The sequence below is a fragment of the Trifolium pratense genome, linkage group LG2 (genome assembly GCF_020283565.1).
Source record: "Trifolium pratense cultivar HEN17-A07 linkage group LG2, ARS_RC_1.1, whole genome shotgun sequence".
In the NCBI taxonomy this organism is placed as follows: Eukaryota; Viridiplantae; Streptophyta; class Magnoliopsida; order Fabales; family Fabaceae; genus Trifolium; species Trifolium pratense.
The window spans coordinates 631,884-645,931 of NC_060060.1; the positions used below are offsets into that span (position 1 = coordinate 631,884).

The 14,048-nt window shown below is 33.1% G+C and overlaps 2 protein-coding genes across 2 annotated transcripts; both read right to left on the minus strand.

Annotated features, from left to right (window-relative positions):
* Window positions 1-218: 218 nt before the first annotated feature.
* Window positions 219-4,717, minus strand: LOC123911001 (mitochondrial phosphate carrier protein 3, mitochondrial-like). Its single transcript, XM_045962314.1, has 6 exons — window positions 4,233-4,717; window positions 3,194-3,555; window positions 2,416-2,459; window positions 1,765-1,979; window positions 1,372-1,496; window positions 219-887 (listed from the first exon to the last, which is right to left on the minus strand). The coding sequence occupies exons 1-6, from the start codon at window positions 4,494-4,496 to the stop codon at window positions 842-844; spliced, it is 1,056 nt and encodes a 351-aa protein (XP_045818270.1). The 5' UTR covers window positions 4,497-4,717; the 3' UTR covers window positions 219-841.
* A 1,883-nt stretch (window positions 4,718-6,600) lies between these two features.
* Window positions 6,601-13,398, minus strand: LOC123908899. Its single transcript, XM_045959627.1, has 2 exons — window positions 12,562-13,398; window positions 6,601-7,603 (listed from the first exon to the last, which is right to left on the minus strand). Exons 1-2 carry the CDS (start codon window positions 13,147-13,149, stop codon window positions 6,896-6,898), a joined length of 1,296 nt encoding a protein of 431 aa, XP_045815583.1. The 5' UTR covers window positions 13,150-13,398; the 3' UTR covers window positions 6,601-6,895.
* Window positions 13,399-14,048: the final 650 nt, after the last annotated feature.

The window sequence follows — 14,048 nt, forward strand, 5'->3', positions numbered from 1 at the left end:
CATGTATATATTTCTGATGTAGTTAGAATTGAACATTGATTTTTCCATGTATATATGATTGGTAATATCCATATTTGTGTCTCAATTTTCACCCTGTTACTTGTTTATGGAAACACGTTGGAATGCATTAGACATGTTACACATTCAGGTTTGTGATTTTGAATATTGTCCCGACGGAATCACAGGAGAGTCAGAAGCAAGAGTTAGAGAAATTGGTGGCAGATCAGAAAAGATTGAGGAGTTCTCTATTACAATGGTCAAATTAATGATGAAACAAAGAATGCAAGTGAGATGTAGTATCAAGATTGTTAAGGATAAAAGTTGAATATCCGCCTTGGCCGATATTTTGATATGCTCACATGATCATTTCATCCCGCTTCATATATAGCGAACAAATTTCTTCAAATGTTATTATCATTTGGTATGGTTCATCCATCCATAATCATTAGAATAAATCAAAAGTTGAGTTACTTCAGTACTTTTAGTAATGTAAAGACAGACTCATATTACAAGATATACAAAAATTCTGCAAAACCTTACAAATCATAACTATAGCAATAACTATAAAAGAATACACTAACTAGTAACTAATACTCACTCAGACTACTTTTTAGGTTCATTGAATAACTGATGTATGATGTATCAGTACACTCCAGATATTCAATGAATCTAAAAAGTAAATTTTTGCTTATAAGTGACCAGAGTAACAAAAATTCCCATTAGCTTTGGCAATTCTTTCTTTATTTAAGTTCTCTTTTCCTTGGTTTTTCTATGGTTTCTGAAGCAAACTTTCAAATGTTGTGTCTTGCTTCAACATTGGACATTTTACACCTTTGCAAAGCTAAGAAGCAGAAACTGGAGCAGGAGTAACACCACCAGTTGTTGGCCTGATAAAGGAAAAACAATTATCAGTTCCATAAGATTTTGATACAAAAACTAACACAATTAATATCATATATTGAAGCAACAAATTAGCATAGAGAAAAGAGAAAAAAATTGAACAAGATCTCAAAATTGAAAGTGAACTTGTTAATCAATTATGCAGTTACAATTTGCTTATATACAAGATCATGGAATAGAGAAAATAGGCGGGAAAAAACAGTTATGCAACTAACAAACTGAAAGTAGTTATAACTAACTACTTGGTTACTTCCTCCACAAGTAACTGAGGTTTTTCTTCATCCTTTGATTTTAACATCATGTTTCAACAAAAATTTTGTATACTTTACTAAAGGACTATTTACTCTGTAATATTAATTACAGTAATTAAAAATGAAACATTAATAATGATTAAAGATATAGTAATATGAAAAATATTATGATTTCATTGATATGGTACAATGACGTATAAAATGAGAAAAATAAACTTACAGGCCCACAGAAACTTTGAATGCATCGTAAATTCCCCACTGAGCTCCAGTTAGAGTTCCCACCATAAGAATACGAAGAGGGAGACCGCGTGTACACATACCCCATAATCCCAACTTCTTCACAGCCTGCATTACAAAGTATATATAGTGAATAACAACGATGAATTAGTCCGACTCACGTGAATTTCATCCAATAATCGAGAATATGCTAAAGGGAATATTGCTCGCATTAATCAATCAAGTAAATTCCACAGACATCTTCCTGTAAGATTTGCACTATCAGGAGATATCTCCCGGTAGATGAGAGGAATAAGAGAAAGTGTGTGTGAAAATTTAGAGACTGAATTAAAGATTTATATACTTAGATCTAAGTAAAAATTAATGTGGCACTCACATCAGCAGCAGTTGCTCCTTTGGAACTGTTGAGGAAAGAGACAAGATTGTCTGCAGGATGAGAGACAACAGCACATAGTATACCAGCTAAATATCCACCAACAACACTCACACCAAGTTGTACGGTTTTAGTGGTTTCATCTTTTGGTGTGGGAATGGCATGCTTGTAGATCATCTCAACAATGTTTTCATAAGAAGCAAATTTCATCATTGTATCTGCAACAAACAACATCATGTTCATTATTTTGTTCAAATATTAGACCAGTCTATTCAACCGGTTGAACGAGCCAATCTGCTGATTGGTTCTTAATCTCGTACAATCGGATCCAACTGAATTGAACTGCAGTTTGTTTAAAAAAAATTAAAAAGTATTCATTAGTCATCCGGTTCAATCAATTGAACAAAAATCCGGAGGTCTCACTCGTCGATTCCAATCTAGTTTTGAAAAAATTGTTCAAATTGATTTTCCAATTCCTAACTTCCTATTAGTATTATGTACTTAAATGCATCCAAAATCTACAAAAAGTACTATTGCATGATTGCATCTTAATTTCAGATGTATTAGGAGGAAACAGAGTCTAGCAAGCAAAACTCTGCAAGAAGACACTTTTATTGTTGAAAGTGCAAAGAATAAATAAGTGTGGAAACTTACATGGAACCTGTCTTCCCCAAAGAGGCACAATTCCCTTGTACAACCTGAAATCATTGTACATTTCATTAAATGCTTATCCTAATATGTAAAACAAGTACCATGTAAAATTTCAAACAATGGATAACTTAAAAGAATAAGTCATTATCTTGCTCCTTAAATGTGTAACACATTGTCATTATAGTCTTAAAATTACAACAATATAAGTAAATGTGATTTTTGTTATGCATTTTAGTTCTTGAATGTGTCTTCCGTTAATTAAATTAGTATTCAAATGTGTCTTCCGTTTGTCAATTTAGTCCAAAAAATAAATAAAAAGACATTTGAAAATATGTTTGTAATTCTGATACATTTAGAGATTATAGTGACATTGTTTCACACATTTAAAGACCAAAATGACATTTACTCAAGACTTAATTAACAACAATTACTACACATCCTTTGGTAAAAAAAAATAAATTCACTACACATTCTAAACTTTTTATAAATCTGTATGAACATTACTAAAATACCCTTTTGCATATAGCCAAACTTTTCATTTTTTAGGACAAGTAACGAGGTCATGAAAGGGAAACGGTTAAAAAAAATTGACTACATATTATTTTTAAAGTCAAAATTTCTATATTATTTCTTGAGGTGTTTTTAAGCACTCTTTAGCATTTTTCATACCGCTATAATCCGAAAAGTTGACTACATATCATTTTTAAAGTCAAAATTTCTATATTATTTCTTCATGTGTTTTTAAGGCACTCTTTAGTATAAAATTATAAAGTTAACATACCCTGAGACTCCTTCAGATCTGAGCAATTTAGGTAACCCATCAGAAAGACCTCTAGCAAAACCAGGCTGAGTTTGAACTCTAACCTTAATTGCTTCAAATGGACAAAGTGCAACATCAGCAATAACCTCAGAAGATGCTGATCCAGCAAGGTAGATTAATGTCTTATACTTTGTAGCATAATCTGGACCAACAGCATCTGAATAGTATTTCTTGAAATATTCATAGAGTCCATATTTGAAAGCACCTTGTGCACTATAACCAAGAAATGTAGGTGCCCATCCTCTAAAAAATCCTCTAAATCCTTGTTCCTTTAGCATTACTCCAAATCCAGAAGAGATGCTCTTATACTTTGCAGGGTCAATCTGAAACTCATAATTTTAGTTAAGTAATGCAATTTGTTATGAAAGATTTAGAACACATAAAAATATGATATTTGACCAATCAAATTATGACCGACGATACATAGGAGAATGATAATTATTATTTGTAAGTGTTACATGTTGTCATGTAAGATTATTGCGTTTCTTGCAAAGCTTCACTCATATAAGCATTTTTCTTGTATGAGCCGGGGTTCACATTTTATGTGCAGGAGCCGGGGTTCGAACCCTGGACACTCCACTTATTCATCTTGGTGAATTTTCTAGCCACCAGACTACTTTTTAAAAAAAATAATAAGCATTTTTCTTGTTAGTTTGTAATTGTACATGTTTTGAAAAATGACTTAATTAAATATTTATTAAAAAAATATTAATAATATAAGCATTTAATAAATAAATTAATAAAAAATGTCTATTAATAGAGGGAAAAAATGAAGACCAAGGATTTAATATGATTATTTTTACGTATGCTTTCAATTACATCTTAGATAGATATTTGGATAGCAAATGAAAACGTTTCACAAATTAACATATAGAAAGTTATTTAGATGCATCATGCATGCATAAAAATGTTTTAACTATATAGCAAACATATAATAATTAATATTTTTAAATAATGAAAAAGTCATGGAAGTCTTCAATATAAAGGGAAAGAGACCAACCTGCATATTACATTTGACAAGATCAAGAGGTGTAACCGCCATGTGAGTGAAACCACAACATATGCTTCCACCAACGGCACAGGCGAGATAATAATCACGAGAGAACAACTTTATATTCCTTCTTCCAGACTCACTGGGAGAAGGAATCATAAATTTCGAAGATTCCATTGTCGTATGATGGATGGTGGAAACATCATCTACGATCTTTTTCTGCGGCGATGAGGTAGAGGAGTAAAGGAAGCTTGGGATGAGAGAATGATCCATGAATGAAAAGATGAAGAAAAATATGGGAAGATGCAAAGGGTGAATTAGTTTGGGAGAAAGCAAAGGAATACAACTTTGTTTATTCTCTCTCCCAATTCCTTGGATTATGTTGGAGACAAATTAGCTTCTTTGTTTCCTTTTATATGGCTTTTTTTTGAAACAATTTTTATCTCTTGGGTTTTATATAATATATGGGAATTGTAAAACATGAAGCAAACAAAATGTCAAATAATTTGGTATTGCTTGAGAATCTTCTAAGGTCATGGCGGCTTTGACCATTTCCCTCTAAAACTATTAATATGGCATCAAACATGATTTTTTTTTTATGAGATTAAACTTGATAAGAGAGTAATAAAGAATTAAAACATTAATTGTCCTTTTATTTTTATTTTTTTATAGAGAATTATTTTTTATTTTAAACATGAACTTATAATATGTTTGAAACAATTAATATTTTAAAATAAATTTTATAACAAGCTTATATTTAGGTCCCGTTTGGATTAACTTATTTTTGAGCTTATCCAAACAGCTTATGCAATATAAATTAGATTTTATGCTATTTTATAAGTTCGCACTAGTAAAAATTGAATTTTTATAAGCTATTTTATAATAAACTACCTTGACATTCTTATAATAATACATAAAAATTACATAAACTGTTTGCATAAGCTCAAAAATAAGCTAATCCAAACAAGGGCCTTAGAGTATAACTTTTTTTTTTTACTAGAGCCCCTTTTCATAGGAACCGGAGAATTAAGGTAAAAAAAATAAAAAGTAGAATTTTGATTTTCTGAAAAATAGAGTAAAATTACTCAAGCATCAATAATTTTTCTTCGAATTCAACTTTAACTAAATAAATTTTATAAAATATTCCAATTTTATTAAAAGAAACATTTATAATGGTCACCCGTCGTCCAAACACATTTAAGTATTTTTTTTAAGGACTTGACAATTATTTGTAGACCAAGCAATAAAAATAGGAGTATTAATTTATTTATTTTTGATAAAAGTAGGAGTATTAATTTAGAAAATAACTGTAAAAAAAAAAAGATAGAAATTGGTCAAAAAAAGAACATGTCGTGTAAAAAAAAGTACAGTACTCCCTGTCAACACGACAACACCGACATGCTCAATAATGTTGCATTGCATCCGTAATTGGATATGTCATCATCATTTTTATTGATGTCACAAGTCAATACTATTCAATTGCCATTTTTGAAGTTTGAACAATCAACTTTTGTGCATCCACTCAACATTAGAATTTTCTTTGAGTTTGGTTCTGACCTGCAATTTCAGGTACCAATACCATGAATATTATTACGAGAATATTTTTTAAACTAGGGGTATTGCGGTAAAAAAAATAAAATTGGGGGGTACTGGAAAAAAAAATCATGAATATAGTTACAATTTATTATTATTTTTTTAAAAAAAATTTAAACATAGTATTACTAATTCTGTAATTCAAGTCAACATTATAAATAAATTTAAGATATACTCCGGTCATTTATAAATGAACCTAAAAAATCAAGTGTTTCTTATAAAAGGACCAAAGATAATATTTATGATAAATTCTCTTGTTTAGTCTTATTCATAATGTGAACAATAGAGCCAATGGTCAATGGAGAAGCTAATTGTTCTCGTCCGAATATGAGTCAACCTCGGAATCTATGGTATGGATGACCTCTATGTTGATGATGCCATCCAAGAGGAAGGTACTTACAAAAGACTTTAATTGCAGATTTAACAGTGATTATAATAATAGGATAGTGAATGGAGAACTACCTTTGATTAGGGGGCTCCCTTGTGCTTTAGATAGATGATATTTTTGGTGAAGGCTAACTCCATCGAGAATGAACTGATACTCTGGTATGATATATACATCCCTCTAAGCAAAGAGTTTGAAAGTCAAAAACATTTGCCAACTCTAACCAAGTATATCGGAAGACCGAGCATATTGAGATAGATTGTCACTTTGTTAGAGTACAATTATAGCAATGCAAAATAATTCATACTGAATATGAAGGTGTTTTGAGTATACAATTTTAACAAAATTTCAAACTCCTTTCTCAGAGAAGGAGAATAAAATACTATATTGGCAAAGCTATTGAATTCTGAAACAATTATATCCTTAGGAGTACATGGATACACTGGCATGTATAAATATTTATAGTAGCAACAACTTTAGTAATACTTCAAGCCAAAAAAGAATTGATACAACAATCCAACTACTGCATCATTCCACTTTCGGAATCGACCAGTGCAGAAATAAATTAAGGTGACAAATTACAATCAAAAGGTGTAATAACTTGAGAACTGGTGAATATCAACAGCCACACGAAATTTATAATCCAAAACAATGCCAAAACTTACGATGTCTGTGTGCAGCTTTTAATTAGAGATTAGAGAAGCCTAAGATGAGCTGTATCATTAAGCTTTTTTATCTGCCAACCAGTTCTTAGAGAATGCTGCAACACCGTCACTGAAGAGTCTTCGACACAGAACTTATGTGACATTAGAGGGCTACATCCAAGAAGACCCGTAAGGAGACATTTGATTGGTACAGAATGAGTAAATATTCCTATACAAGAAACAGATGATGAAAATCTGTTGTAATTAGAATTATGCAGGGAATTTTGGTGGTTTGTGTTGCTAGAAGGAATGTCGTCTTCGATCTCGTCTCCAGTAGTTGTCACAAATTGTAGCCTGCTCTTTCCAGATTTTTTCCTTGAGAATGCAGGTCGATTCCTGCTGAGAGAATCCCATTGGTTTGAATGGAGAGAAGTTCCGTCTTGGTCATGAATTGAGTTTGTGAGAGTATGGGAATTGTGCTGAGAAAATGTGTGGCTGTCATTTTGATTTGACGAGAAAACTAATCTCAATTTTTCATGTAATCCCAGGACAGTCTCGTTTAAAAAACGAATCATCCGGAATTCTACTTGTCTAAGTGATTCTCCAGAAGGTGCAGTGAAATCTGGTTGAAACCTGTCAATGTAGCTCATAACTTCAGGTGTGTATGTTTCTGATCGAAGACAGCCCTCCCAATTTCCTTGGCTAATCTCGGAAAGAGCATCTGAGGATTGTATTTGTTCCTCTGAAAAATTGATTTCCTGTCCATCGGAACATTAGTCATGCGGGTCAGATTTATTGCACAAAGTTCTGAGATGTAATAAATCTATTTGTCATAAGCAGTTAATGCAACCATTAGAAGTGAAATTCTGAAGAAACATGAAGTTCAGCGTAAGACAATCACGCTACTACTTTCTACAAATATAAACACATTTCTGGCTTTATCTATACCATATTTTATTGTGCTTTGAACTAGAAGGAAAATGAAGGGTTCTCTATTTACTATATTGAAGGAGATGCTACTGTGCTAAATTCCCTTCATATCATTTACAATAGAGAGGTCAAAGGAAAATGAAGGGTTCTCTATTTCATAAATGAAATTACTCATTCAATCTATTAATTACTCTATTTCATATCATTAATGAACAAAATTGATAGTGTATTAATTAATATATTAAAATGTACTATGTACCCATAGCATACCGACAATGTATAGCCTACATAATATTTGTAGGGTAGGGTACTGCAAACCCGTACCAAATAGAAAATTGCGAATATGGAGGTAGCTATGGTTGGAATTTCATTTGTGTGATATTCTCTAGCCCTAGTCCAATGGACAATCCAGGTTAAGCAGAGAAAAAATGACTGCAGAACTGTATCCACCGGACTCGAGAACTTGTATCTCCCTCAACGAGTCAATAACCAACTAACTCCCTCCATCTATTTTCTCTCTACATCTAATTATAATAGCCTAACAAATAAATTAGTATAGAATTACAAGGATAGCACACAACTAACAAGGACTACGTAAAGGTTAACACACTTGATCCATTGGGCACACCTTACTCCTCCTGTTGTAAACCTTCCTAATTGAGGCTTTTCTGCTAAGAATATAGCCCCAAAAATTTCCGCACAAGACAAAGAGTTGGGTAAAAGCTACTGACTCCGTAGAGTTGTTGAAAATTTATACCATCCACTTGATGTCTCAATCAGCACTGCAATAGTGTTAATAGGTTCTCCACCAATGTCTAAACCAAGAAAGCTAAAAACACCCCACCTGCATCTCGTGGCTGAAAGCATAAAGACAAATCACCCGACTCTGCCTTGAATGCCTGTGCAGATTGCATCCCACACTCTGTCAGCAACCATTTAGCTGTTTGCCCCCAGCCAACATACATGGAGTTGAGTCTGATGTTTATGGCAGTGCTTGCTTCTTTTAGCCTCTATTCCTTAAAATCATATCCACCCACATGAGCAACAAAGAGATCTAAAGTTGCTTCCCTTATACTAATCGCCCTGTGTGTCCTTTAAACACAACCTTCTTGATTTATGCCAAGATTTGAAGCCTTCTGATAAACCAAGGCATCTTCAATTGAACTTTGAACTCATTTTCCTAGTCTTTGATTTCTACTTCACCGGTTATTCTTGGTTGGCTTCTATACAGCAATGGCTATTTCAATCCATTTACATTCCACCATCGCCAAAACACATGGACCCTTTCCTGCACCATCCTTTTTGTTTTGTTAAACGAATATGGTCTTCCTATCCCTATTCTGCACTTTTCTCCCTCGTGTACCAATTGTGTTTACTTATCCATCTCAATGTTCGTTTTACTCACTGTGTTTGCTACCATAAAATCAGATTTTTATCTATGCTTATCCTTCAAACCTTCATCTTTCATCCTATTTTCTAGTTCCAAAATCAAAATCCTGCATCACTGACCAAACTGGCAGGTCCAGTACCTACTTGAGTTTAAACTTCTGTTTGAGCACTACCTTTCGAAAGCTTTCCCACATTGCATAAGGACTGTTATCATCCAGTTTTGGAAAGAAGATAAGGAATATGAAAAATAAAGGAAATGTGTATTATTGGTACAATTCAGAAAAAAAAAATGTGAACTTACACCTTAAGAACCTTAAGAAGGTGAACACACTTTACACAGTGACTTCTCAGATCCAGAAAATTGATAACACGATCATGAACCAGCCCAATTCCTATTTTTATTACTCTCTTTCCAACTGTGTCTCCTAAATTTTTGGTTGGGCCTTCACCTGCTTCTTTTGATGCGCCAGTGATCCTAATTACTAACTGGTACCGATGGCTAGCACATGCTTCCAGTGCTTCTGCTGCCAGCTGCAACTTCCTTCCGTCACTTCTCCATGTCAAACTCCAGCTCGAATCGAATGAACAGCACAAATGTAATATCTCCTTCAAAATACAAGAATCCCTTAAGTTTCCTCTCTGAATGCATTCTTGACCTTGGAAGTTGGAAGCTCTATCTGAAATTATTCAAGCAATTGTTTTGCTTCTCAATTCCTATTTTTATTGTCTTGCAAACTATGAGAAACTCTCTGGAGTTGGGAGTTCTCATACCCGTAGATAAAATTGGTTTCGAGATTAGGAAACAATTAGTAAGAGAGTTGTCGAGTTTTATTTGTGTTCTCTGGAACAACTGAGAACCCAAATTAGGAGAAGTAATTACTTAATGCTGTATATGCAGGATTCGAGAACCTGGTCTCCTTCACAAATATCACTACCCACTACCTAATTCCCTATACCTTCACTGCATCACTACTCACTACCTAATTCCCTCTACCTTCACTGCTCTAGCTTAACCAATTAACTTCAGTAATAGCTTACAAGGTCTGCCTCTGAACTAGCAAGGCCAGATTAACTGGGCTGGCCCATTTGATTCCTTGGACTCACTTGTATCCTTATTTATCCTGTTTTAAGTCTTTCAAAGGATTCTATAAATTCCTTCCCACAATTTTATAGTCTATACCATCATCAACAATTTTCTATGAAGCTTTTAATCATTAAGTCAGCATTCAATGCAAACCAACAATATCAGTCAGATGTGGCAACTGGTTTATTTTGCACAATTTAAAACTACAAAGCTAATGTGGATGCATTAGTGTTTTCAGCTCAATATCAAAAAGCAATAAGATAAATGAATTTTGTAAGTATAAAAAATCACTTCCAGCCATTACTATTAGAACAATCACATTAAGCAAACATCTTGAAGATAAGGTCTGCTAACCTACTTGTATGTTTACAATCTCAGGTTTAGCCTACCAAACTATCTGGTAGCTATAAACCGATGTAAAAATACATCAACAAATCATGTAAATTCAAAGGAAAAATTTGAATTTTATAGACTGCCAAACTTTTCTTTTTGTTATTTTTCAACTCTAGTTTTATCTACTGTTCATTAAGAAATAAAGTTACCAAAAATTCCGAATCCCAACAATGGACATGAGATCTATGCTAAATTTCATGTAATAATCGATTTTTAGGTAATATAAATTTGATAAATGTTAGCGGTGAAAACTAATAAAATTGGGGCCAGAGAATATGCTCAACAGATAACTTCTTCCATCATCCTAAAAGTTAGCACAGTTCCATGGAACATACTAGCATGAATAATAATCAAAACCAGTACTGATAAAAAGCAGAGGCGGCCAATCGCTCCCAATTAAAAAAGTACAGATGAATGACATGTAAATGTAATCATCAATGATAAGATTCCATTCATCATGAGAAAGGAATCGTAAGAAAATAAATCATGTTAATATAGGAAAACAACAAACTAGTACAATCATTGTTAAACTAAAAATGGATTCAAAGAGCAATAATAACAACACGGTTCACTTTAAAAGAGCCATAAGTTTAAGAGGAAACAACATTGACATATTTCAAATTTTGACAACCAGAACCTAAGTTGCTATCAACATTTATGATCAGTCAAGGAATCAGATCTACTATTTTCCATCTCAACTATACTTATATTTGTAAATAAAACAGCATCACCTCGGTTTCAACTTCTACCATTCAACAGAGTATCAAAGTTTTAAATTGCAGTTAACGACCAACCACAATTAGGACCACAACATCGATGTTTTAGAAGTTTCCTCAACTGCATATCCATTACACTCACAGTTATCCCTACCTTCTCACGATATTATGAAACGTAGCACAACCACAATAACAATTTAACAAATCTGACAATTCAGAAAGTGAACAACTTTCTTTAGAGTGTTATATAAGTCATATCAACTATTAATAAATAAATAAATAAATAAATCATTGGTTGATATTACATTACATGCATACGCAAAACAAATCATGGTTGCATTCAGTGGCTATAGCATAGTGGAATTTGAACAAATCGCTATTATTCTGCAATACACTTAGTACAAAATAGCAAATTATAGCAATATTAAGTATCGGAATTTGAACAAACTGTTATTTTTTGTTTGTGATCAGTGACCAACAACACTCATTGCATTAAATTACAAATCCTCAATTTTCTCATTACTAGTTGAGATTACTTAACTCTACTCAGTACTCACTCACGACAAGTCCGTTTTAGTGCAAATTTGGAATTGCAGTGAGTTTAACAAAATCATGGCGACACCGAGATTTTGTTGAAACTTTCAAATGTAGTTTTTTTAGTCAAAGTCACGTTATATCATTATCACTCCATAATTACACCTAGCTCACCGTCGTATAAAGCACAGACACGACACTAATAATAATATGAGAAACTAACATAATTCAATGTAATTATATGTGTCGATCACCCGAACACGCCTAGTCCGAAGAGTGTCTGTGCTTCATAGTCGTCGTCAATCCAAACATTCACTTAATTTAATACATTTCATAACACAATTGAACTCGCACAAACCAAATCACATAGAACTTAGTTCTTCCAATTCATATATAGTGCCCGTTTGGATTTGACTTATTTTTTAGCTTATGAAAATAGTTTATGTAAGTAAATAAATAAACTTTTATGTTAATTCATAAGTTTTCACCTACAAACATTGCATCTTTATAAGATGTTTCGCATAAACTACCTTAAAAAACTTGTAATAATACATAAAAGCTTATTTATTTGTATAAGTGTTTTCTCATAAGCTCAAAAATAAGTCATTCCAAACGGACCCAAAATCTACAACAAAAAATCATGGAAACTGAGCAGAATTGAGAAAACTACCTTACACACCGAAACCGCGGTCGACCTAGCTCGATCCAACTGCGAACAATAAACAGCATTAAACCTCACACCTTGAGATTTCAAAAACACAGCCAAAGCCCTAGCTTGCCGTTTCCCATTCGGCGTCAACTCCGCCGCAGAACATCTCCCACCAACCAACTCCGGCGCCAAATTCAACTCACACTCACCATGACAAATCAAAAAAACCTCAACAACCTCATCATCACCACTAACTCCACTCACCGACGAAAAACTCCTCGAAAACATCATCCCAGACGGCGGTGACTGCAACGGCGGAGATTGCAACGGAGTCGGCGGAGCCAAAACATTATACGGATCCCATACTTTAATCGACGGACCTAATCTCGGCGTACCGAGAGATGACAGTTGAGGAGAAAGCGGAGATGCTGACGCGTGGCATGGTAGCATTTCTGGTTCTTGTTCTAGAACCTTCTTTGCCACGTGATGATGATGATGGTGATTACGTAATTGAGTTCTTCCGTTTATGTTAATGTTTCTTTCTTCTTCTTCTTCTTCTTCTTCTTCGTCGCTATCTTCAATACCTTGTGATGAATGATTTGCACCCATTAAAACGACGTCGTTTGGTGAGATTTGAAATGTGTTTTGAGAGATCTAAGTTAATGAATTGAAGTGAAGAGAAGTAGATCTGGATTTTGATAATTAATTAATTAAGTAATTATTTTGTAACGTATTTTGGAGAAATGAATGTGTATGTGTTTGTGTGTAAACGGAGAAGAAGATGAAGAGAGTTGAAGACAATACACTCAAAGTTTTTAAGATTGTTTTTGGATTTTTTAAGGAAATTGATAATTCTTCGACAGTAAAATAACTAAAATTTAACCAACAATAAATTGGTACTATAGGTTCTATTTTTGGCTCTAGAAAGAATTTAATAGAGAGAAGAGAATTTATTCTGTGTGTCAACATGTTCTTTGATTGACGTTAATTTTTATTAATAGAGATAAAAACTTCATACTTATATAATAATAACTTAAAAAAAATTGATAAAAAGTTGAACTCGGGTTCTCACAATATAACTTACAATTTGTGTCTCTATAAAATTGTCTTTTTTTTTTGATACAAAAGGGGCTAAAGCCCAAAAGAAAAGAAACTACAGCGAGATGACTCTAGGGGTAGTTATCCCCATAACATCAGCTAACAACAATGAGCTCAGACTCACATTACCCTATTCTCTTAAGTTAACATGTAATTTTTGAATTTTTTTTTGAATTGTTAGGTAACAGTACCCCGGATACTAGTTAAACATATAAAAAAATGAAATCAATAATAAAATTAATGATGAGAGATGATATTTTTTTTTACATCTTTAAGATATTAAATGCACAATTTACAAGATAAAATTTTCATTTTGATATCCTTAACCAGACAAAAGTTATGGTGCATAAGTAACAAACTTATGCATGGTGCATAAGTGAATGTCCACCATCAGATCAAATAACACGTGT

Bases quoted from the DNA above. Each gene is read 5' to 3' on its own strand.
- LOC123911001 (XM_045962314.1), bottom strand. From the start codon at position 4,496: ATGGATCATTCTCTCATCCCAAGCTTCCTTTACTCCTCTACCTCATCG. The intron at 1,980-2,415 runs GTAAGTTTCCAC...TGTTTGTTGCAG, and splicing joins TTGGGGAAGACAGGTTCCAT to ATACAATGATGAAATTTGCT. The intron at 888-1,371 runs GTAAGTTTATTT...TTCCTTTATCAG, and splicing joins TTCAAAGTTTCTGTGGGCCT to GCCAACAACTGGTGGTGTTA.
- LOC123908899 (XM_045959627.1), bottom strand. From the start codon at position 13,149: ATGGGTGCAAATCATTCATCACAAGGTATTGAAGATAGCGACGAAGAA. The intron at 7,604-12,561 runs GTAGTTTTCTCA...TCCGATGGACAG, and splicing joins CCGCGGTTTCGGTGTGTAAG to GAAATCAATTTTTCAGAGGA.